The 24,408-nt window shown below is 47.7% G+C and overlaps 1 protein-coding gene and 1 long non-coding RNA gene across 2 annotated transcripts in view; both read left to right on the forward strand.

The window, feature by feature from the left end:
• The first annotated feature begins 5,426 nt into the window (after positions 1 to 5,426).
• Positions 5,427 to 6,778, forward strand: LOC101997064. Its single transcript, XR_258396.1, has 2 exons — positions 5,427 to 5,502; positions 6,457 to 6,778. It is a non-coding gene; the product is annotated as an uncharacterized LOC101997064 (long non-coding RNA).
• Positions 6,779 to 13,171: 6,393 nt separating this feature from the next.
• Positions 13,172 to 24,408, forward strand: part of Kazn (kazrin, periplakin interacting protein) — a 930,141-nt gene continuing 918,904 nt past the window's right edge. The window contains exon 1 of the mRNA XM_026781851.1: positions 13,172 to 14,030. Within this exon, the coding sequence (XP_026637652.1) occupies positions 13,940 to 14,030 (91 nt within the window). The 5' untranslated portion in view covers positions 13,172 to 13,939. The remainder of the gene's footprint in view (positions 14,031 to 24,408) is intronic.

Below are 24,408 nucleotides of genomic sequence, written 5' to 3' on the forward strand. Positions count from 1 at the left end.
TACTCTGACAAGCCATGCTCAGTCCCCAGCCTTTAATTAAGATTTTGGGACCACTGAGGTGTTAGGGAGTAAAAGCAGTTGCTGCCAAGCCTGACCACCTAACTTCCACCCCAGAACTCACGTGGTGGAAGGAGAGATCCAACTCCTGAAACTTGGCCTGTGACTATAATACACACAAAATGGCAAGCATTCCCCAACACTCACGCCTCTCCACATGCAGACAATAGGAAAAAAAACCTAAATGATGGTAGTGTACTCATTTGCGGAATTTTTTACGTCACTATGCTAGGTTTTAATGTAACTACCCGGGCATAATCCAGGGCTGCTCTAAGCAGACAAGGAGGTAAGATTGCAAGGGATGCCGGAATTCAGAACTTGACCTACGGGAACTTCTAAACGTAAGCCGGTCTCCCCTGGGATCAGGCTGTGTCGCCTGGCGTGCTATTAAAGTGGTAATTGCTCAGTTTGCTCTCTACACAGCAGCTAATGCTGTTAGCCCGGAAGCAGACACCTGTACTGGATGCATCTTTCATGAGCCCCGTGGCCTTTTGTGCTTTTCCCTACTTTAGCTACTGGGTGCCAGATGACCATTTCTGGGTGGAAGACACCTGGGGGCATGCTTCACCATCATGACCAATGCAAAGCAATACCTCACTCTGCTCCCGTTGTTTCTCTCAGGCTGCGATGCTGAGGGGTTAAAGGCTGGAGGAACTGGGTCTCAGGCAGGACTTGAGTGAGTGCTTACGGCGGACTCACGTGGCACAGTGACTTCCATGCTGTCCCATCTGGAACATGGTATATGAGGAGGTGCGTTTTGTCTGCCATGCTCTTGCCCTTCCTCTGGACTCTGATGAACTCCTTCTGTTTCTCAGCTGTGATTTTGACCTCACAGTCTCATGGAAGTCACCCTGGCAACCTTGAGTGAATCGGGCACCTCTAGTGATTTTGCGTCATTTCCGGCTTGAGGCCGCTCTGAATAATGAATGGTTCCGGGAATCTTGGGTGGATGTCCTCACGCTCCCTTCTGAACACATCTAGAAGGCTTGCTCGGTGTTCTCCTTCCATTCCGTTGCTGTGATAAAACACTCACTAACAGCAACTTGGGGAGGAAAGGGTTTATTTCAGCTTTATAAATCCCAGTTCACGCTTGAGGGAAGCCAGGGCAGGCGCTGAAGCAGAAAACACGGAGGAAGGCTGCTTGCTGGCTTGCCCAAAGGCATGTGCACATCCTCTTCTTATACAGCTCAGGGCTACACCCAGGAATGATGCCACCTAGAGTGGGCTTCTCCCTCCTACATCAATTAATTGTCACAGACAATTCTCACAGACGTGACCACAAGTCAGTCCCTTAACGGAGGCTCTCAGATGACCCTGGACTATGATCAGGCTGACACTTAAAGCTAGGACACAGGGTCACAAAATAGGGGGATGCTCAACTTGAACATTAAATGACACACGGCATCCTAAGGGAATTGCCGTATACTTCCACCAGCCACATACGAGAGTTCCAGTGTGTTCCGCCTTTGCAAATACCTGGCAATGTCAATCTCGAATGCTTGCTATCCTGGTGGGTACAAGTTTGGAGTTCATTCTTACGTTAATTTGCTTTCATAGTGTCTGTTTTAAATACCCATGTGTTAGTCAGCTTTACCATCCCCATATTAAAAGACCTGAGGTAGTTAATTATTTATCAGGAGACTGTTTTTATCCCGGCTGTGGCTTCGGAGGCACCTTCATGATTGCTTGACCCCATTGTTTCAGACCTATTGTGAGGTAGCATGCCATGAAAGGAGAGATCGATGGAACAAAACTGCTCAGCTTGTGGACAGATTGCAAAGGGGAGAGGGGAGGGAATAGACCGAGGTCTCACAGTCTCCTTTATGGTCACAATGCCAGGGACTCCAAGACCTCACATTAGGCCACCTCTTCAAGGTCCCATCACCAGCCAGTAGCACCAAGCGGTGGAAAGAGCATTTAACATGGCCCTGGGGAGCATCTCAGAACCAGATGGGGCACATCATTCTGCAAGGTGCCTGTCCAGGTTTCTTCTCTGTGCTGTAAGAGTTACCTGCCCTACTGATCAGAAGGAATTCTTTCTGTAACAAGAGTACACATCTGTCCTTGTTAGCACTAACTGTTAACTCGACACAGCCTAGAGTCACCGGGGAAGACAGCCTCAATGGAAGGATTGCTCGGATTGGCCCGTGGGCAGTTGGTAAGAAACTGCCTTAATTGTTCATTGTTGTAGTGGGGCCAAGCCCAGTGGGTTCCACCATTCCCTGGGAATGTGGTCCTGGGCTATGTAAGAGAGCTGACTGAGGCTGAGAGAGCCAGTAAACAGCTTTCCTACATGATCTCTGAATCCAGGTTCTTGCCCTGAGTTCCTGACTCGGCTTCCATCGATGATGGATTGTGACGTGAAGGGAGTTCTAGACCAAACAAACCCTTTCCTTCCCTAGTTGCTTCTGGCCAGGGTGTTTTATTACAATAACAGAAAGAAAGCTCAGACAGCATCTTTTCTTGGTTATAGGTGTTTCCGGTTTTATCTCATCATCAAGGGACCACATTGGCAGAGTGGAAGGGGGGGAGGCGTGTGCATCTGTAGCATACATATTTGAGGCTAGAGATTCCCACGGGGTGTCTTCCCCGATTGCTTTCCCCCTCTGTTTTGTGAGACAGTGTCTCTCTGAACCTGGGTCTCACTGGTAGTTAGGTTGGCTGGCTGGTGGGCTTGGTGCAGCCTCCTATCTCTGCCTACCTGGGGTTGAAATTCCAGATGTGTACCACCATGCATGGCATTGCGTGTGTACGTGTGTGTGTGTGCGCGCATGTGTGCATGCTAGAGATTTGAACTCAGTTCCACACTCTTACTTATTTTATCTTATGGATAACATAGGCATTTATCCGCTGAGCCCATCTCCCTAGCCTCAGAGGAAGTTCTTAACTTTGAGGTCTTATTAGTCTTTCTGTTTGGTCAGTGCTTTTCATATCTTATTTAAGATGCCGTCGCCTGCTTCATCATCATAAAACTGTTTTCCATCATCGCCAAGAAGCTTGGCTTAGATTTCACATGGGAATCCGTAAGTCACCCACTTTGACTTTTGTCTATGTCGTGAGGGCCGAGAAGTCAGATTTCGCATCTTCCCATAAGGATTTCCAGCTGATTGAGCAGCAGGGGGCCCTCCCACTACTGGGTGTAGCATCTTTGTCATAATGTCATGGGGACTCAGCTGCCAGACCCCTTATTGTCATCTTACCATCTGTGCCTCTTTGGGTAACCACTTCACTTTGTTGTTGGTGGTGTGTGTATCTGTGTGGGAATCTGCACTTATGTATGTGTTCAGTGGCCGGCCTCCTGGTGCCGAGGCCGCAGGCGGACATGGCTACCCCCAGAATTTCACACGTGGGGTGTGAACTCAGATCCTCACGTTGACACATCAGGTGTTTTACACTCTGAGCCATCTTCCCAGTTTGTGAGTTTTCTACAATGATTATGTCAAGTACAAATGCTGGGGGTCGTTTTTCTCTTTCAAGCCTTGGGTCTCATCTCTCCCACTGACCCTCCTTCTGCCCTTGTGCGGAGGCTCTTGACACGTCACCAATCAAGATGTGCTCCTTAGTGGAACTCTTCATTAGGTTAAGAAAGTTGTCCTTGGGGGCTGGAGAGACTCAGAGGTTTAAGAGCATTGGCTGCTCTTCCAGAGGATCCAGGATTCAATTCTTAGCACCCGCATGGTGGTTTGTAACAATCTGTAACTCCAGTTCCTGAGGATCTGACACCCTCTTCCTGCCTCCGCAGGCATTTGTACTCCCATAGAGCCCAGACATTCATGCAGGCCAGACACACCTACACATAAGAGTGAAATAAATAAATCTTTAAAAAAACCCAGAAAATCGTACTTTATTCCTCTGACAACTCTTCTGAGACTTGAACTAATCTGGCACACGAGCAATTTTTTTTTTCGTCATTCTTCATTTTCTTTGTAGAAAAGAAACGGTGGTCACAATCTGTCTATGTCCCTTGTCAACATGCTAATTGTGCTCAATATTTTAACATATCATCTAGTTTTTGGTTAGTTCTGTTTTTCACTTGTGTGTTTATTTTCCTTGTAATACATTCCTGTTTTGCTTCACATTTTGAGGTTCGTTGGGTTGTTTCTTTATGAAGAAGGGTGCTTCAGTCTGCCTCAGCTGCCGTTTGTCTTCTGGCCAACCGGATAGCAATAGACCAGCTTTCTTCCTCCTCCCCTAATTTTCCTTTCCTGCTCCACTCCTCTCCCCTTTCCTCTTCAGTCTCCTCTCCTCCCCTTCCTCTCCTCTCTTCTCCTCTTCCTCCCCCTCTTTCCCTCCTCACCTTTCCTCACCCCTCCCTACCCTTCCCATCTTCTTCCTTCTTTTTCTCTAACCCCCACCCCACCCCATATCTTATCTTTGGAGACAGGGTCTTATTACGTAGCCCACGATGGCTTCGAACTTGTGTTCTTCCTGCTTCATAACACTGTGTGCTAGGCTAACAGTGATGCCCACCCCTGCCTGACCCTATACCAGCTTTCTTAGTGATTCAGCTTTCTCTCTCTTTCTTACATTTTTTACACTATTTTTATACTCATTTTTCCTGTTAGCATGGTAAGATTACAAATTTTTAAATAATGTTCAATGTCTAAGAGATTAAAGTATGCCTCTGACTTACCAAGGGTTTGTATAAATTAATACCTTCTTTTTAAAATGGACAATGAAAGGACCTTAGGCTATTCTAATATCATTTACATTGTTCCAATATCTAAGCTATTTTTGTTCTGTATTCTATTTCTAGATGTACTTAAAATACTATAGTGCATTAACATACTAGCATAGAATAAAATAATAATCGAGAATAACCATAATTTATATAGCCTGTAAGCACTGACACATATTAATACCCCCATGTGTATGGGGAGTATAGGCTTGAGGCCTCACCCCCAGCTTTCCTTTCTCTTTTGGTGACTGTTACACCTTTGGTGGGGTGTTGCGTGAGACTGTAGGCACAGTGCTTCTCCCCATTCCCCCGTCTGCTCTTCAGTACTGCCGGTTCTTGTGTGAGACGGAACTAAGGAAGTTTGCCGTCAGAAGGCCAACTTCCCATCTTAGCATTGTGCACATTTCTGTTTTGGCATCCTGCTACACAGAAAATCACTTGCTTCCAGCTCTCTCAACGCTTATGAATGTGTTTATTTATGTCTATACATGCATGCTAATTCGCCCACTCATCCATCCATCCATTCACACAGGCTCTGCTACCTTGAAGCCCAGTCCTTGGCCCCATATCAAGACATTGCCTTGGTAGTGCTGTGAAGACATCCGAGCCCTCTCACACGGCTGGCAGGAACGCAAAATGATGACGCCGTTGGAAAGTGGGCAGTTCCCCAAACAGCTAAACATAGAATTACCACATGACCTAGAGAGTCCACTCCTAGATACATGCCCGAGGGAGATGACAAGAAATGCCTGCACCAAAAAGTAGATGTAAGTGTTCACAACAGCGTGAATAATGTATAAGTGATATGATGTTATATGAATAGCATGACTGTCAGTTGGTGGAATGTCTGCATGTCCATTCTCACACAAAAGGATACGCAGAAAGGAGTTCATGCATGCCGTCTTAGTCACTGTTCTGTTGCTGTGAAGAGACACCATGACCAAGGCAACTCTTCTAAAAAAAAAAGCATCTAGTGGGGGGCTGGCTGACAGTTTCAGAGGCTTAGTTCATTATCATCATGGCAGGGAGCCTGGCTGCATTAGACAGGCATGGTGCTGGAGAAGTAGTTTTACTTCATAATCCCTGGGCAGCAGATAGAGATGGAGGGAGGGAGGGGTGTGGGTTTTTAAATCTCAGAACTGACCTCCTAGTGACACACTTCCTCCCTCAAAGCCACCTCTCCTAATCCTTCGGAACACTTCACCAAACAGGGACTAAGCCATGTATGAGCCTATGGAGGCCGATCTCATTCAAACCATCACACGTACATAGATTATAGTTATTCATAAAAATGAGTTAGGTGTTTCTCTATGCTCCAGTTTGGGTAAGCCTTGAGGATGCTGGGCTAAGCAGAGGAAGTCAAACAGATAGAAGTTTATTACATTATCATTATTAATATTATTAATTATTAATAATTATTAAGCTTATGATTATTCTGTACATATTACAGAATTCTGTTCATGTGAAAATCCATATCAGGGAAGTGAATAGACCTGGAAAAGTAAGAGCTTCTCAGGCTTGGAGGGAGCCGGAGGTCGGGGGCAGGAACAGAAGACTATTGTTTTCTTTTTTTGTCTGAGCATATTTTGTGTGTGCATAGATGCGCTTGTGTATGCAGGTGTGTGTATGTGTGTGTGTGTGTGTGTGTGTGTGTGTGTGTAGGCCAAAGTCAACCTCGTATTTTGTTTCTCAGGAGTCATCTACCTTGTTTTTGGAAACAGGTTCTCTTAGTAGGACCTGGGGTTTGCTGACTGAACTACACCAGCAAGCCAGTGAACTCCAGGGATCCACCTGCTACCACCTTTCCAGCTCTGGGCTTACAAGGGCAGCCACCATGCCTGGATTGTCACATGGAGGCTGGAGATTGAATTCAGGTCTTCATGCAGCAATCACTTTATGACTGAACCATTTCCCCCAGCCTCCACGGTGTCTTAATGCTAGCTGTGTCTTGGTTGTGCATATACTAAAACCACGGAACTATGTGCTTTAACTAGAAGAATGATATGGCATATGAATTTTGCTAATAAAACATCTGAAGGGACATTCATCATTGTGATTTTCCAGACAACTAGAGTCATGATGGGGCCTCTGTGGCTAAGCTGTCACACAGCTTCTCAATGAAACGGGCAGTTGCTCGTGGGAAAGCCATGTGGTGTAGAGGTAAATGGCCAACTCGCAGCCATGCAACACAGCTGGGGAATCTTGGCAAAGCTCATGCACTTTTCTAAATCTGCATCTCCTCTCTGGGAAGAGGTGCATGAGCATCTGTTACCACATGGGAATGTAGAGCTCATAGCACAGTTGCCTTGCTGTACAGCAGCCTCTCTTTAGTGTTCACAAAGGTCTGGAAAGGTCTGGAATGTGCTACGTGCCCCCCCCACCTCACCCCAACTTGTGTTAGAGTTTAATTCTTACCATGAAATATTAAGAGGATGAAAACCTGATTTCACTATGGTGTTCAAAGAAAGCCTTTGGGTGTGGCTAGGATTAGAAAAGGTCCTGAGGGTTGCATCCCCACGATGGGATACTGGTCACTCTACAAAAGGAGAGAGACCAGAGAGACACATTGCCACATGTGGCTCTGGTCTATGCAGGTCAACTTGAGAAAAGGCCTATTTAGGCTCATGGTTTTAGAGGTTCTAGTCTGTGGTCAAATTACCAGAAACTGGGAGGTGTGGTCAGCTGGCCCCATTGTTTTCAGGCCTCTGGCAAAACAGGGTGATGACAGGGTGATGGAGAGAGATGCTGACCTCCTGGCAACAGAAGAGAGGAGAGGAAAGGAGGGAACAAGGTCTGTGAATGGACGAAGGGCAAGACAATCTTTCAAAGGCACTCCCCCAGTGACCAACTTCCTCTAACTAGGCCCCACCTCCTAAGAGCCCATCAACCTATGAACTCAACAGTAGGTTGAGCATTGAACATATTAGCATCTTCATGAACCAATCATCTCTCAGTGACACCATCTGCTGGGAGACAGGCTTTCAATCTGCGAATGAGCTTTTTGTGGGGGCGGGCACACATTTGATATCTAAACCTTAATGTGATGACCTACGCCTCCCAGGACTCTACAAGGATGAAGGCTGCCACAGATGAAGCCACTCCACCTTGGTCTTCTAAAAACCATGATCCCCAATGACAATTTCCTTATTTAAAACATATCCATAAACACACAGTGTTGTTACCCACATGGAGCAGACTGACAGAGTACTCTTCGCCTATGAGAAATGAAATATCATAAAATAGCTGATTCTAATCTCAGGATCGCATTACTGTAGATGACCCTCCACCTTGCCCTGTCCATGCTCTGGGGCTGTAGTTTCTTCTCCACACTTTCCAGGAGTTACAGATGAAAGCAGATGACCTGTTGAGCCTGCCTTGACCTGTGGAATCAGTCCTTAGCTCTCAAGGGTTGCTGAAGGTCAAGAGAGCCCTTTAGGGAAAGTCAGGTTAGAATCTTACCGGACTGAAAAGGTGCCCAGGGAATGCATAGAAATGTGGATCTGTGCACTGATGTGATCCAGTGCACAGTCCTTAGAAGTCCTAAGTGGACCTTCAAACCTTCTCAGCGTAACATGGCATTTTAAACTGGCCTGTCACAAAGGGCTTGATTGTGCCAAGATCCTCTCCATTAGCACAATCTTCCTCCTTCTATAGGGCTAGCTCTTCCTTGCTTCTTAGCCAGCTCCGATGCCCTGTCCCTCAGAGTGCTATTAAAGTATTAGCCCTCACCTCGGCTGCAACAAGACCTCCCAAGGCTGTGATGTTCTGTGTGATATGTAGCTCCTTATGTTTATCAGAGACAGACAGACAAAAATCATCTTGTCTTTCCCAATATCTCCACTTTTGGGGGGGGTCCCCATTTTCCATCTACTTGTGTTTAGAGTTGGGTATCAATTAATATTTAATCAATGATCTAGCAAAGCTAGAACAAGAGTGCTTTCCATTGGCCAATGACTTCCCTAATGGTGGGCTCCTCTCTGCTTTCCTTTCTGGAGCTGTTTCTAACCCTTAACTCATCCTTGACTGTGAGGCATAAGCTGTGTTGTAGGCTGGATCCATAGGAAGGGGTCTCTGCTGCCCCAGTTGACTGAGCCTGAGGCAAGAAGTCTCCATGCTGGAAATCTGACCTATTGGAAACCCAGACTTTTTAAGACGTTGATTCCTGGGCTAGGAAATAGCTCAGCTGATAAAGCGCTGCTTGTGCAAACAGAACCGAAATTTGATTCCCCAGAATATACGAAAGGTGGGTGCGGCAGCATGGGTTTGTAACCCCTGCACTGGGAAGGTGGAGAGATGGAGATTTGGGGGAATCACTGGCCAGCTAGCTTGGGTGATGTGATATGAATGAGAAATGTCCCTCAGAGGCTCAAGTGTTTGAACTTTCAGTCCCCAGTTGACAGAACTGTCTGGGAAAGTCAGGAGGAAACTTTGGGAGGAAGAAAGAGCCGTGACAGAAGAACTGCATCACCAGGGATGGGCTCTGAGAGTTTAGAGCCTTATTCCACTTCCATTTCCTTCTTTGTGCTTCCTGTCTGTGGATGGAATGTGATCAGCCAACTCCCCGACTCTGTGGCGCGAATTCTAATTGTTCTTAATAATAAAAGCCTGGAGTCAGATAGTAGGGGATGCGAGCTGAGAGAGCAGAGAGGCAGTGTGGCCAGCCACTAGAGAGTCCTTTTACCTCTATGAATCCTCAGACTGCATCGATGTGGGAGACCCTCTGTGTGCTGTGATTACCATTAATGAATAAAGAAACTGCTTTGGACCTATAGCAAGGCAGAACTTAGGTAGACACCACTGCCTGGCCTCTGTGGCTAACTAGTGGCTTGGCTCTGCACTCTGATCTCCAGGCAAGCTTTATTTGTTAGATCACAAACAAAATATCACTACCTGACTCTTCTGCTCCTGCTATCATGTCTTCCCTGCTATGATGGACTGTCTCCCCTGCTATGATGGACTGTCTCCCCTCTGGCCTGTAAGCTAAAATTAGACCCTTCTTCCCAAAGTTGCCTTTTATCAGGGAATCTTATCATGGCAGCAGCAGACATGGAATTCATACACCAGATGAACAATTGAGTTCTGGGTCAATGAAGAGACCCTGTCTCAAAAAACAAATGGCTGGCATCAGATATTAACCCTGTGTATAAACAAACATGCATGTAGCTGGGTGGTGGTGTGCACACCTTTAATCCCAGCACTCGGGAGGCAGAGGCAGGCAGATCTCTGTGAATTCAAGGCCAGCCTGGTCAACAGAGTGAGTTCCAGGACTGGCTCCATAGCCAGTCTGAGAAACCCTGTCTCGAAACAAACAAACAAACAAACAAAACAAAAAAAAACAAAATACATGTGTACACACATGAACACATGTGCACACATACACAGAAATGTTGGTTTAAAATGCTAACACTGATAGCACAGTATTGGAATCCATAAAACGGCAGAGAAGTCATCCCACATCTGTTGAAATAGGGCTGCATGATGACATTGAAGCCACAGAGGGGCAGGCTGGGTAGGGCCTCAGTCAACTACCACAGGCTGGGTGGCTTAGACAGCAACAATTGTTTCCTGCTATTCTTCCGATGGGAACTCTGAGCTGAATGTGCCAGCATGGTCTGGTTCCTGGAGGCCCTTCTTCTAAGGTGGTAGACGGCCTACTTCTCACTGTGTTCACACGGTGGAGAGAGCAAAGGAGATCTCTGGTGTCTTTTTCATAAGGGCACAGACCCCATTCACAAGGACCCCACCCTCTGAATCTGATTGGCCTCCCCAGTACCCTAGCCTCTAGAAGCCTCATATTTGCTGTTATAATTTTAATATAAAACACTGCAGGGAGGACACATTCAGTCCATTGCAGAGAAAAAGATGGTTTGAAGAAAATTGGTTCATAATATTAGGGCTGGTAGAACTGCCACTATTTAATACCAGATCTCTAAATAGGCCCCCTCATAGACTAAAAACACTCCATATGTGTCTTAGGTTTTTTTTCCCATTGTTGTGACAAAATGTCATGGGAAAAACACCTTGGAGGGGAAAAGGTTCAGCGCCAAATCCCAGGTTACAGTTCATCATGGTAGGGAAATCAAAGTGGTAAGAAACTGAAGCCACTAGTCACAACACATTTACAACCCAGTGCAGAGGGCAACCAATCAATGTAGTCCACGTCTACACTCTGCTCCCCTTTGCAATGTCCTTTTCCACTTTTGTTTTTATTTTTCTCTGTGTGCATGTGCACATGCCATGACGTAATGTGATCAGAAGACAAGACATGGCGCTTGGTTTTCTCCTCCCGCCATGCATTTCCCAGGAACTGAACTCGGGTTGTTAGGCTTTGAGGCACGAGTGTCCTTACCAACTGTGCTATCTAGATGGCACCCTTTCCGTACTCCTATACAGTTCAGATTCTTCTACCTAGGGAATGGCGCCACCCATGGTGTGGGTGGGATCTTCTCACCTCAGTTGATGTGATCAAGATAATTCCCTATAGACACGCCCACAAGGCCAACCCAATCTAGACAGCCCCTCGGGGAGACTCTCATCCAGGGCATTTCTAGATTTTGCTGAGATGATCACTAAAATTGACCATCACAGCACAAGAGGTAAAACTGCAAAAGAGGCTAGCTCTGTGACCCGGGTGTAAGGAAGAAGGTCTTTGGACTGTAGGTCCAAAACTCAGTGAGTCTGTCCTCACTTGTTTCTCACTAATGGATACCAGCGGCAAAAACCTGCAGGTAGATGACATGCAGTAAGAAGACATTGACAAAGCCTAGAAATAGGTAAGTGTTTACTTGTTGCAGTCACAAGGGAACTCTTGTAAATAAGGGAAAAAGCCAGGATCAGAACAGGACCAGAAGAATAGGCAAGAGCTTGAACAGGAATTTTGCTGAGAGAGGCCTGAGCACTTTCCGGGAAGTGCTGGGGGGGGGGTTAGTAATTAAGAAAGATCAAAGCAAAACAATGAACTCCCGTGGATGACACCTGTTGGACTTCCCAGCTCCTCTGTGCCAAAAGCAATTACTGTCAAAGACATGGGAGTGTGGTAATATTAATTTCACAGGATTAGTCCAAAACAAACTAGCACAGATACTCTGCTGTACCTGGAAGCGTTCCATGAGCTAGAATTTGTATGTATATTTGGGTAGTGAAATCCCATGCCTAGGTATGAAAGACCCAGGCAGCTAGGGAAGCTCTCGTGCAGACCCACGCGTCCTGGCTCACGCGGCTTACCCTGGTAATTATTCACAACGCCTCCATTTATCCAGCTGGACAGTGCACAGCCTGATGTCTTTGAGTATTACTAAACAGCACCATGGTTACTCTAGTCCCTGGAAAGTGGCCCCTTTCCCCTCCTACCAAAAGTCTAACTCTTCCTCTGACCCCAGCCTGTGGCTGTCTCGGACCCTCTCTCTCCCTCACTGTCAGAGAGCGAGCTCTGTTGTCCTATGATTTCATAATGCGAAAGAGAGCCTCGTCTATAACAGAAAAAGAGGTGCTCAATCGTTTAAGACCCCTGAAGACAAGGCTGGGAGTGGTGGGGCCCCCCTTTACTCCGGCACTCAGCAGGCAGAGGCCAGCCTGCTCTACACGGTGAGACCCTGTCTCAAAAACCAAACCAACAAACAGAAAAAGGCACGGGCATGAAATCAGACTTCATCTGGGCTATTCGTATTTCATTGCTTCCTCTGGCTCCCAGGTAGCCCCGAACACCTAGCTATGTCACCTTTGCCAACCAAGGGCTGACTTGGGAAAGGCTCCTTCCCGTCAGAGGGCCTGTGTATACAAAAGCAGCTGCACTTTTCATTCTAGAAGAGGCTTTGACCCTCTCTGGGAGAAAACAGAGACTAGTGTAGAGCTGACTGCGTGCAGGGGTTGGGTGGGGGTGGGGCTGATTGGAGCTCCTCTCGCTCCAGGTGCTCCTGGCTCCGCCCAACCAGGTGACTGCCAGAGCTGGAGTTGACTGAACTATCAGAGTGAGGTGGGTGCAGTGTCTTTAAAAACATTTTGTGGTCGGTCGACGGGATGGCAACTTTAAGACCCAGTGCCTACCCAGGTGGTGGTTGTGATCCTGTAAAAGGTATTCTCCCTCTCCCCACCCCTCTTTCCAAACTGCCCGTCTGTTTGGAGTAGTGGGGCTGAACATTCGGCTCCTAGCCCAGGAAGACTTCGGGTGTCTGAGAGGCACCCCTCTTTCTGCTCTCTCCCTCCAGGGTCCTTGGGAATGGATGGCATGTCTCAGGTCTCCTCTCATGGATCTATGAATTCCATTGCCAGCAGTCTAGTGTCCTAGGTCTGGCGCTTCCTGGGCTGTGGACGTGAAGAGGTTACTCCAGCCCTGGAGCCTGCTGGGCTGAGTTAGCACTTCCCCTCCACATTCAGGAGCTCTCCAAGCAACAGCCCCTTTTGCATCACGGAAAGGGGGTAGCAAAGCGGGCTAGGGACACCCGCTGCAGTAAGTCGCATGCAGCAGGAGCTCTGTCAGCATGTGTCGTTCCGCGGCTTCCCACTGCCAGGCCAGGTTGCGGAGAACTGAACGGCAAAGGCATCTGGGGAAGTGAAGGATGAGCCAGCGACGACGGTGGCCCCTAGCTGCAGAGCGCCAGCTCAAGCTGCAGCGCACACCTCTTGCTGTCTTCCCAGGCTGCAGCGGTCCCTGGGACCCAGAAGACCCTGGAGCCGCGGAGATCCAGCCAGCACTCAGGAGCCCAGGACTGCCGCCTGTGAGGCCAGCTCCCCAGGGAGCCTGGGCAGCGATTTGCTTGTAACTGGTTGCTGGGACGCAGCCGAACTGGAGCCCTCTTTAGCCAGCGTGGCCCAGGGCTGAGCAGCAATTTGTCTCTTTTCGAGTCACAGGAGAGGCCCATCCATATCCAGGCTCCTTTTCTGAACAGAGGAAGTAACTCCAGTCTGGGCACCTTAGATTGGGCTCTACAGCTAAGGCTTGCAGCTCCCCAGGCTTGCAGAACCTTCAGGGTATCAGCATTTCTCACCTAGCTGGGCTTTGAGAAAAAAAAAAAAAACAAAACTGCAAGAAACAGAACACAGTGCTGAGGGCAAGACGCCTTGCAAACTTTGGAGGGGAGGACATTGTTTTTGAAGGGGACAAGTGGCTCCAAATCTGCTAGTGCTCTTGGGATTGTGATAAATCCTGCTGGTGGGACACCAAGCATCCCCTCACAGCCACAAGACCAACAGCAAGGACCTACAGCCATGGAGACCGTGCTGACAGCATCCAGTTCCCCCACGGGCCGGGTAACCTTCTCCCGTGTCTTCGGCCAGCAATGCCAGCTGATGGAAGCAGGTAGGATGTGGCCAAGGGTGGGAAGCAGTCTTCTGGTAGTGGAGGTCTGTTAGTGTGTGTGTACACACACACACACGCATGTACAGCTGTCTGATCTTTCTCCATGTTATTCTGAGTAAGACTAACTTGAGATGTGATAGCTGACACTTGTCACTTTAAGTGGTTAACTTTTTAGGCCTGACTCTGAGACTTAAAGCTACCCCGGGGGCATGATGAGAGTCCCCATTTCTCTTTTTGTTTGTTTTCTCTGGCCAGCTGTTGGAGGGGAGCTGTACCCGGAGAGATAAGGTAGAGCGCTGAGTGCACCCATCTTTTGGGGACAACTGTCAGTCAGTCCTGGACGAGTTGCCTTTCTGTCCCTTGCCTCTGATCCCAAGTGCTGCAGCAGCCATACCTGAGGCTCTGGTGGAGTAGCTTCAATGCCCACGTCGCATCTTCTCTGGCGCCTGACTCCGCTAGGTGATCTCTCGGGCTGCCTTTGCCCATAGGTCTGTCTGGTGTTTTAAGAAGAAGGGGAGAGTCGCCATCACTGAAGTCACAAGCTATGCCAGCCACCTTGTTAAGATGTGCATTGGTCACAAATTCAGGTCAGGCACGGGTAGATGGCTCTGTGTGAATGGTCCCCGAGCGGGAGCCCACAAATGATACTTAAGGTGCGATATCAGAACTCGTGTGCTTGTTCCTCTGCTTCTATTTGTTTATATTTTGGGTTCTTTCCTATCGAGGAAAGAACTGAGTTTGAAGTATATTTGTGTATTTTGCCTTGCGTCTCAGCAAGATCTTGGAAAGACCACTGTCTTAGGAGTCGGGCTGAGTCACGTGGACACTTTTGTGGGTGATCCCAGGACCTTGGGATGGCAGACCCTTCCTCCATCTCTGGGATATATCACTCTAGGTACAAAAGCTAACAACTAGACTCAGGCCTTCCTGTTCCGCCCAGACCGACGGCTCTATGCTCTCGGGAGTACTGCTTGGGAGAGATGTCAAAGTCCTGCTCGTTTCCAAGACAGGATGCACAGAGAAGCAACTTGTGGCCTGTGAGGGCTCCGAGCTGGACGACTGAGGTTGGAGTCCCAGCTTTGCTTTTGTAAGTTGTAAGTTGCTTGTCTTCAGACAAGATCCCTAGCATCCCCGTGCCCAGTCTCCTCATCTGTAGGGTGGAGGATACCAGGCAGCTTCGCATGGGGTCGTTGCAAAGGTGAAATAAGTTAGTCCATGGTGGGCACCGTTGTATAGGTTTGCGTGGACTTCTGGCTCTGCAGAGGGCTCAGTGAACTCCGTGGGAGGAAATAGAAACGCTGAACATTCCTGTCTGCCCTACGACAGAGATTGAGAAACTCCCATTCCTCCATCTGTCTGTGGAATATTTTATCTAGGAAGGTGACTTCCGCCCAGGAGGGCTGAGATTTGTCCTGCTTCTCTGAGGTTGCTGGGGTAAGGCTGATTAGATTTCTAAAGTGCCTGGGTCCCCTGGGGCTTTATCCTTCCTCCTTCTCAGGCACCCTGACCTAAATCAGGCCATGAGATCCTCAGTCTCTTTTGTGAAACCAAAAAAATAAAAAAATAAAGAGAAATAAAACACCACCCAAACTCCCCACCTCCTTATGTCGAGAGAGCGCTGCAAGATAAAATAACAGTGGCTAGTCCTCTCTAGGGAGGACTCTCTCCCGGAAAGAACACAGGAAGGAATCGTTAGCCTGTAGTCAAAGAAGCTCACTAAATTAGGAGGTGGAAGGGATAAAGAGAAGCCCTGACTTCTCTCCAGCCATTTGTAGTCAGTATCATAAAAGAGAACGTGAACGTATGTTCGAACGACTTGCCGACTCTGTAGCTTGGCAGCTGGGTTAGTCATGGCTGTTCCCCAGGGAACAGCAGCTGTCAGCCCCATGTATTCTTGAGGCGTTCCCCGTGTGCTAGCCATGGTGCCAAGACCTGCAGTATCTACAGGGTGAGATATTGCCCTGGCTCAGGGGATGCTGGTCTGGCTGGCAGTAAACATAAGTTATGTTGAGGAAATGAGACACTCTGGTTTCTTAACTATGCCAATTTCCTGGCCACCCTCCTTCTATTTGATGAAAACTATTTTCCATAATAAAAGAAAAAAAACCTAACCAATTCCCACAGGCAAAGGAAACACTCAAGGTAGCCTGTAGGTTCACAGCCTCACCATTTGGGAATGAAATCTTTTTTTTTTTTTTTTTTTTTTGGTTTTTCGAGACAGGGTTTCTCTGTGGCTTTGGAGCCTGTTCTGGAACTAGCTCTGTAGACCAGGCTGGTCTCGAACTCACAGAGATCCGCCTGCCTCTGCCTCCCGAGTGCTGGGATTAAAGGCGTGTGCCACCACCGCCCGGCTGGGAATGAAATCTTTGGAGTCGTGCTTGAAGCCTGTGATGGTAACCTCAAAATGATATGTCCCTGATGGTGATGCTGGTTAGTTGTTGACAACCATAAGTAACTCCTGTCAGGCTTAGGGGAAGAAGTTGTGTCTTGGAATGAAGTAGTAAGGATCTATAGTAGGATATGGTGTGTGTGTGTGTGTGTGTGTGTGTGAATAGGATATGGTGTGTGTGTGTGTGTGTGTGCACATGAGTACAGGAGTGTGTGTGTGCACAAGTGTGTGTGTGTGCATATGTATGTGTGTGTGTGTGAATAGGATATGGTGTATGTGTGTATGTGTGTGTGTGAATAGGATATGGTGTGTGTGTGTGCACATGAGTACAGGAGTGTGTGTGTGCACAAGTGTGTGTGTGCGTGTGCATATGTATGTGTGTGTGTGAACATCAAGGATTTTGGAGATGGGGGTAGATTTTTGGCAGCAAAAGTGACACTGGGCCTGAGTGAGACTCATGTAATCCTGACCCAGTGAACCCCAGTCATTATATGAAGGCAGGCTTGCATGTAGAAAGAACATAGACTTCTTATTCATTTAGTTCCAGTTCAGTAGTTGCTAGCTGTAATAAATTTTATAAACTCCAAAACTCTAGAGCAAACACTGGCATATAGAACCTCTGGTGCCAAATCTGTCCCACCACACTTCCTTTGGTAAATAAAGTTTTATTGACACACAGTCATACCCATTCAAATACTGTACATGCTGCTTCTGTGCTACAGTGGTAGAGCTGAATAGCTGTGACCAAGACCACGTGGTCTTTACCACTGAAAATACTGTCCGGTTCTTCATAGAAAAGCACTTTGCTGACTCTTGCTGTCTTAGTCAGGGTTACTATTGCTGTGATGAAACACTATGACCAAAAGCAAGCTGGGGAGGAGAGGATTTATTTGCTTTACTCTTCCACACCCATGGTTCATCACTGAAAGAAACTGGGACAGGAACCCAAGTAGGGATGGAACCTGGAGGCAGGAGCTGATGCAGAGGCCACAGAGGAGTTCTGCTCACTAACTTGTTCCTCATGGCTTGCTCAGCTTGCTTTTTTATAGAACCCAGGACCACCATGGGCTGGGCCCTCCCTCGTCAATCACTAAGAAAATGCCTTGCAGGCTTTTTATTGGACCTGTGGTCCAATCTTATGGAGGCATTCTCCCAACTGAGGTTCCCTCTTTTCAGATGACTCTAGCTTGTGACACTGGCTGTAGGGCAACAGATGTGACAGAGTGGCATAGACCCTGCTCAGGCCTGGGAGCTTGGTTCTGACTGGTGCTTCCTTGCGGAAACCTTTGATGTTGCAGGCTTACCTTTGTTCCCTCACACCCTCTGCTCCTGCCCATTATCACACTGTTGGTTTAGGAAACAGTCATATGGATGCGGAGGCCGTCGTGAAAATATAGACATGTGTCCATGTCCATAGCCCCTGAGCTAGAGCCCCATCTTCACAGCCTATTTCCCAGTCAATAGTTACAGTTTGGATATTGGATGAGTTTGCATTTAAACCACTGTTAGCCTCATTCTAGATCATATGCTCAAAATGGCCACGTCAAGGGCTAGAGAGGCGGTTCAGTCATGGGGTGTTTGCCTACCACATGCAGGGACCAGGATTCCATCTCTAGCGCCATATGAACCAAAAGAGATAAAACACCATTTCTGCAGATTCTTGGAACTGTGTCAGGTCTTGCCAAAGATGTTGAGGGGACCTTTGGGCAGGGGGCTTGATGCTGTTGTGTACCTTTGCCCCTCACCATGGTCCTTCATCTCACTCCTGATGCCTGACCCCACGAAGGTGCTAGGTTTGTTGTGTGTGTGTGTGTGTGTGTGTGTGTGTGTGTGTGTGTGACAATTATGTCTAACTCCTAACACAGGGATGTTCTTTTCCTGTTTCCTCTGAGCCGCTTACAGTAGGTGAGAGGTTAGCATGTCTACTCAGCTGTGGTAGGTGGAAGTTCCCTCCTTCCTGCCTGGCCTCCTCCGGATGGGAGCAGAAGGCCTCACTCCCATCGGGTGTGGGCTATCATTACCCAGCATCAGTCTGTGCTCTGGTTGCTCTTTAACATTGCACCGAGGATGCTGGGGGAAGTCTGATGGGACAGACAGAACGTGTCTTCTTCATTTGGTGTGGCTGAGCCGTTGGCCTCTTGTGTGTCTGGTCACTGACCTGCAGAGTGTGTGACCAGACATGCCTCTGACTCTGTGTTTGGGTGTTTTTACTGAGGGCTCTTGACCTCCCCACCCCTGCTCTGTGTGTGTGTGTGTGTGTGTGTGTGTACAGGTGTATGTACCTGTGTACATTCTTCTTCATGGTCTATCTACCTTGATTTTGAGACAGAGACATTCACAGATGGTAGAGTAGGCCAGACTGTCAGTGAACTCCTGGGATCCGCCTAGCTGTGCCTCGCAACACTGAGTTTATAAGCATGCAGCACCGTGTGTAGGACTTTCACATTGGTTGTGGAGATTCAACCCAGCTCCTTGTGCTCGTGTGGCAAGCACTATATTGGCTTTGCTATCTCCTCACTTTTGGTTTCTTTCTTTTTTTCTTTCTTTTTTTCTTTCTTTTTTTCTTTCTTTTTTTTCTTTCTTTCTTTCTTTCTTTCTTTCTTTCTTTCTTTCTTTCTTTCTTTCTTTCTTTCTTTCTTTCTTTTTTGAGATGGGATCTCATAGAAGCCAGGCTGAGTTCAGACTCTCTGTGACTGATGCTGGCCTCGAACCCTTGATCCTCCTCTCTCCACTTTCCATGTGACTGGATTGCAGGTGTGTGCCACCATGCTCAGCCTACGCTTTGTTTCTGATGGCAATAGTCTAGGGCAAGGGGAAAGGTCTAGATTTGACCAAATAGTGATGGGTATGGCAGAAAAATAAGAAGAATGTCCCTGTTGGGGAAAGTCAGGCATCAACACCATCCTTGGCTTCATCTTTGAAAAAAGGCTTACGTGACTACGAGTTTCCTTCTTGGGGTCAGCCTCCTTAATGCTGGAAGTCCCCTGAGGAGTAGGGCCCAGAAAGTGCCTTCTCTGGTAGGCGTGGCTCCCCATCGATCTCTCCTTTGGACGTGGTTAGCTGATCCCTTTCGCAGGAACTGTTTTAATGGACCCAGTGTGGCCCGTTGTCTGATGTAGTTCCTAAAATTAGGTTTGCTTTGCTTGTGTTTCCAAACTTTACCCAGAAAACAGCATCAGTATGGGCAAAGCTCTCAGCCAGACGAGCACCCCAAAGTTCTTCCCAAAGTAAACAAGAGTGGTTGCAGGTTTCACAGACTAGAGGGAAAACAGTCCCCAACCATGTGCCTAGAAATGTGGCTGGTTTTGGAGCGAAACTCAACCTAACATGGGAATTGATAGGCAAAACAGGAGTGAGGAGGGCTCCCCTATGACCAAGGGCAACCGGCCAAGCAGTAAGTGTTATTAGGGGGATTGAAGGTGTCAGCATTAAGGTAGGGGAGATTGTCAAAATGAGACTCTAACCACTGTGAAAATTCTGTCCCAAGGTGGCACTGGGATTCCGTCCACCCCTTTTGTCCCCCACCTCTCACAGCAGGGACATTCAGACCTGGCGAGTCACCTACCCCAGGTTTTAGTACAGTCTGTGACTATGTCTTTCTTTGGAATCCATTCCATGCCTGTCCATTGTCGTGAGCCTGCAAGGCAGGAGCTAGACAAAACAGACACAGTGTCTAGGCTTTGACTGCAAAGGGACACACATTTCCCCCATCTTTTGTGCTGCTGTCTTCCTCAAGGTCCGTACACAGCCTTCCTTTTAACCCTCATGAAGTAATGCAGCGTGTCCAGGGGGAACCTGGGCCTGAGTCACTAACGTGAAGATCACGCCAATGGGTTTCCATCTGAGAACAAAGCCAAAGCCAAGATGGCTGCTGAGCCAACAAGCGAGGATCCATATGCAATCTGGGATTTTCGAAACCTTGAATTCTTGCCTTTGCTCTTCCGAAGTCATTCTCAGCAAGCCGTGGTAAGGACACAGCAAGATGCTTGACAAGAAGGCTGGATTGAGGAGGAGAGTGAAGAGAAGCCAGGGGGAAGCCGGGCCACCAGCCTCTGCTAGTCTAAGGGACAACAGAAGTGACATGGTTCAGGGCAGACAGTGGGAGGAGGTGCTCCATGGGGCTCGAACAAGTCAGAAGTCTTGATCTTGAACACAGGGTTGAGAAGTGAGTCTCAGAAGGACAGTCTATACTGGATCTCTGGAGTCTCTGCTTGACCTCAGCCCTATCAGCCTTGGAAACCGCAGGACTCCAGACAGCAGGGAGAGCTCCTGACTCTGGGTCAGCTGAGCTATATGGGGTATCCTTTCGATGTCTACGCTAGAGCCAGATGCCCACCAAGGAGACAGAAGCAGGTCTTCAGCTAGATCTATGCATTTAGTGAAGCAGTTCCCTGGGTAGAGGCATGGGGGATGTGACCGCCCATGGACTATATGCAGGGAGGCAAGGAGTCAGGGCTGGAAGGTGCGCTGTGTTCTAACAGTTGGGTCATAACCTCGTGAGTATGGGGGAGCCATACTGATGAAGTCCTGGGACAGGGAGAAGGGAAGGAGGAAATTAGGATTGGAGGTGCTCAGGACCAGAACCTTCTCTCCTCTCTACCAGGACACACCCCTTCTGTCTGTCTGAGAATACCCAAGATTGTGGAATTGGATTTAGCGGTCAGGTCAATCAGTGCTGAGATTATCACGGACGGTTGGAGCCAGGCCTGATGGAGGCCAAGAGCAGCCTTGGGAGAGACACACAGCTGGACTGTGGACTCTTCTGACTTAATTTTGGTCATAGCCATTGAACAAGAATAACTGGACTCCGCTTTCTGCGTTGAGCTATTTTCTCTCCACATTGTAGGGATGCCATGCTTCTGTCCCCAGCTTCCTGTCATCACTGTCAGCCAGGGCCATCCTGGGGTCATTTCTCCGTAGGTAGCCTGCCTTTTCCAAGCATGTGCCTTTATTTGTCCTGCAGGCTCTGTGGTTTTACTATAACATGCCTCAGAGTGGATCTAATTTTATTTATTCTATTTGGGGCATAACTGTTCAGATCTGAGGATTTGTGCCTCGGGTCTGAAGAATGTGCAGTCTCCCCTCCCTTTTCCTTCCCTCCCTCCCCTCCCCCCTTTGTTCCCTCCCTTCTCTTTTCTTCTATTCCATCCCTTTCCCACTCTTTCTTCCCCCTCCCCTCCCCTCTCCTCTTCCTTCCCTTGTTTCTCCTTCTCTTTTAATAAGGTCTCACTATGCAGCTAAGTCTGGAGCTGAACTCAAGACCCCTGGTCTCGGCCTCGCAAGGGCTGGGTTTGCAGGCATGCGCCCCCACCAGCTTCAGCAGGTTTATTTCTTTGAACAAGATCTCCCTCCCTTCTTTCCATCCTCCTTTTATAGACTCCTCATCTGCCCAGGACTTTTCGGTCTGAACTCTGTCATACTTCCCATCCCCGCCTCTGTAAAACAACTTAAAAACAATATCCCGCTTCATTAACTTTTCTCTCTGGCTGTGTTTAATCTACAGCCAACTTCAGACGATCTGATTTTTATTTAAATGTCTTTTTCTCAACCTCCAGAGGTTATGTGTGGGTAGCTTTCAAATCTCCCAGATACTCTTTTATATTGTATGGTAATCTCTTGTCTCTCTGGTTCTTATCTTTAATTTGCTTGACCATTTAAACCAGTAGTTCTCAAATTCCCTGATGCTGCGACCCTTTAATATACTTTCTCATGTTGTGGTGACACCCAACCATGTAATTAGTTTTGTTGCTACTTCATAACTGTAATTTTGCAACTGTTACGAGCAGTAATGTAAACATCTGTATTTTCTGATGGTCGTAGGCAGCCTCTGTGAAAGAAGGGTCAACCAAGCCCTGCCGGGATCACACCCCACAGGTTGAGAACCATTGATCCAAACCATCTATCTGATGAAGGAATTTCACGCTCCACCTCTGGAGCTCTTGGGGGCAACTCTTGGTGCCTTTGACTCCTGTTCAGGATGGTCCCTTGTGTGCTTTGCAAGTTTTTATTTTGCATTTGTGTTTTGGGGCTTTCCCTTGATACATTATTTGATAGTATTTTGATATTATTTAATATACTTTACCTTGAGAGATACCATTATCATTGTGAATGCTAAGTTCCAGGCCGAGGATTTCCTCAAATTCCTAGTACTGTAAATTTGAACCTAATATTTTGAAGGTCAGGGCAATGAGTAATTTGAGAATATCCTGTTTCTAGTATTCCCGTCCTCTCCATGTAGTACTCCAGACAGACAGACAGGGTTCCTCATATTTAAAAACAGATTTGCTTTTTAAAATTGTATTTGTATGTGTGTGCGCGCGCACACGCGCGTGTGTGTATATACATGCATGTGAGTACAGTTGCCTGGGAAGACCAAAAGAGGGCATCAGAACTCCTGGAGCTGGAGTTACAGGCAGTGGTGAGATGCTTGATGTGGGTGCTGGGAATTGAACTCAGGTCCTCTGTAAGAGCCATCTCTCCAGACCCCAAGTTTTCTCGTACTTTTTTTGCTTGTATGCCGAGTCCTCTATATTTTTGAAGGTGAAATTGTGTATCTGTGTGTGTGTGTGTGTGTGTGTTTGTGTGTGCATAGCTGTTCTGACTTCTTCATCCCAGCAATGTAAGACTCAAGCATCATTTAACAAGGTCAGCAAGGCCTCCGAACCGAGTACCAGCCTGTACACCTAAGCTGGGACTCTGACTTTCAATTCCGTATTTCATCCCTTTATTCTGTGGGTGTATTTGTTTCCTCTGCCGCTGTAACAAACTTTCATAGACCTGTCAGCTTGAAGCAATAGACTTTTATTCTCATCCATTTCGGAAGACAGAAGTCTGAAATCAGGGTGTCCACAGGCCTGTACCCCTCCTCCTGAGCCTTGGGAAAAAGCTGCTCCTTGCCTCTTCTTGTTCCTAGTGACCACTGGTACTCCTTAGTGTGTGTCCACAGCACCCCATCCCTGCTTCTATGGTTATACCGCTCCCTCTCTTGCGATCTCTGTCTGTCTTAGGAAGGTGGGGTGTCATATAGTACCTGAAGATCCCTGAAAATCTTCTTGTAACTAAACCCTTAAATCAATCCATCCATAGAGATCCTTTACCAGGTGAGTTAACAGGTAAATGAAGTCAGTGAGCTGGACGTGGGTATCTTTTGACGGGGCATATTTTAGCCTCAGGAAGATTGTGCTATGAGAACTCATCTTTATGTGTACAAGGATGTCCACTGTATTTCTAAATAGCACGTAGACTTGTTTCCTCTCCACATTGTTCTATCATATCTGTTCTCTGAAAACAAGATATTCCAAAGGATCACCAGGCTGGAGAGAGGATGTTCACCTCTTGAACAGAACTGCCTCCCAGGGGCTAGAGGCGGAGGACACTGAGGTGTAGGTACTGACCGCGGTCAGGAGGTGACTCTTCTCCATCCCTATGCGGCAGAAAAGCTGGGCTTTGCTTAAGTTCGTAAGACCCAGTGTGTGGTATCACAGGACGGGCCCCAGCTTCTCTCACTGCTTCATCTCGATTTTCTGTTGGCCCGTGTTCACTCCCATCTGTGTCTCTTGGTTCTTGAGTGTGACTGATCATGGCTTTTTTTTCTCCCATGTCATCAATGGCAACTCCATGTGACCGCTTGTGACAGACCTTGAAGCTGTTTGTCCTGTTTGCTCCAGACACTGCACAGGACATCCACCTGCGAGTTTCTCAGGTACTTACTGTGTGCCAGTGGACAACACCAAGACCAGAGCAGGACCAAGCCTGGAGCTGACTCTTGCTGTGAGCTGAGTGGGTTTGGGACATTCTGTCCTGGGACAGCCAAGCAAACTGAGTCAGAGGCTGTGTCATGCGTCTCGTAGTTCTTTAGGGGGAATAGAGACTGTGCAGTCATTGCAAAGCCAAACACCCAGTGTCCTTGGGTAATGCCTTGGAGGGATGATAGCAGCTTTTGGCTGCCTTAACTCTAGAGGAGATCAGAGGGAGGAAATAGCTCATGTG

This window comes from Microtus ochrogaster, chromosome 10 (assembly GCF_000317375.1).
Source record: "Microtus ochrogaster isolate Prairie Vole_2 chromosome 10, MicOch1.0, whole genome shotgun sequence".
NCBI lineage: Eukaryota > Metazoa > Chordata > Mammalia > Rodentia > Cricetidae > Microtus > Microtus ochrogaster.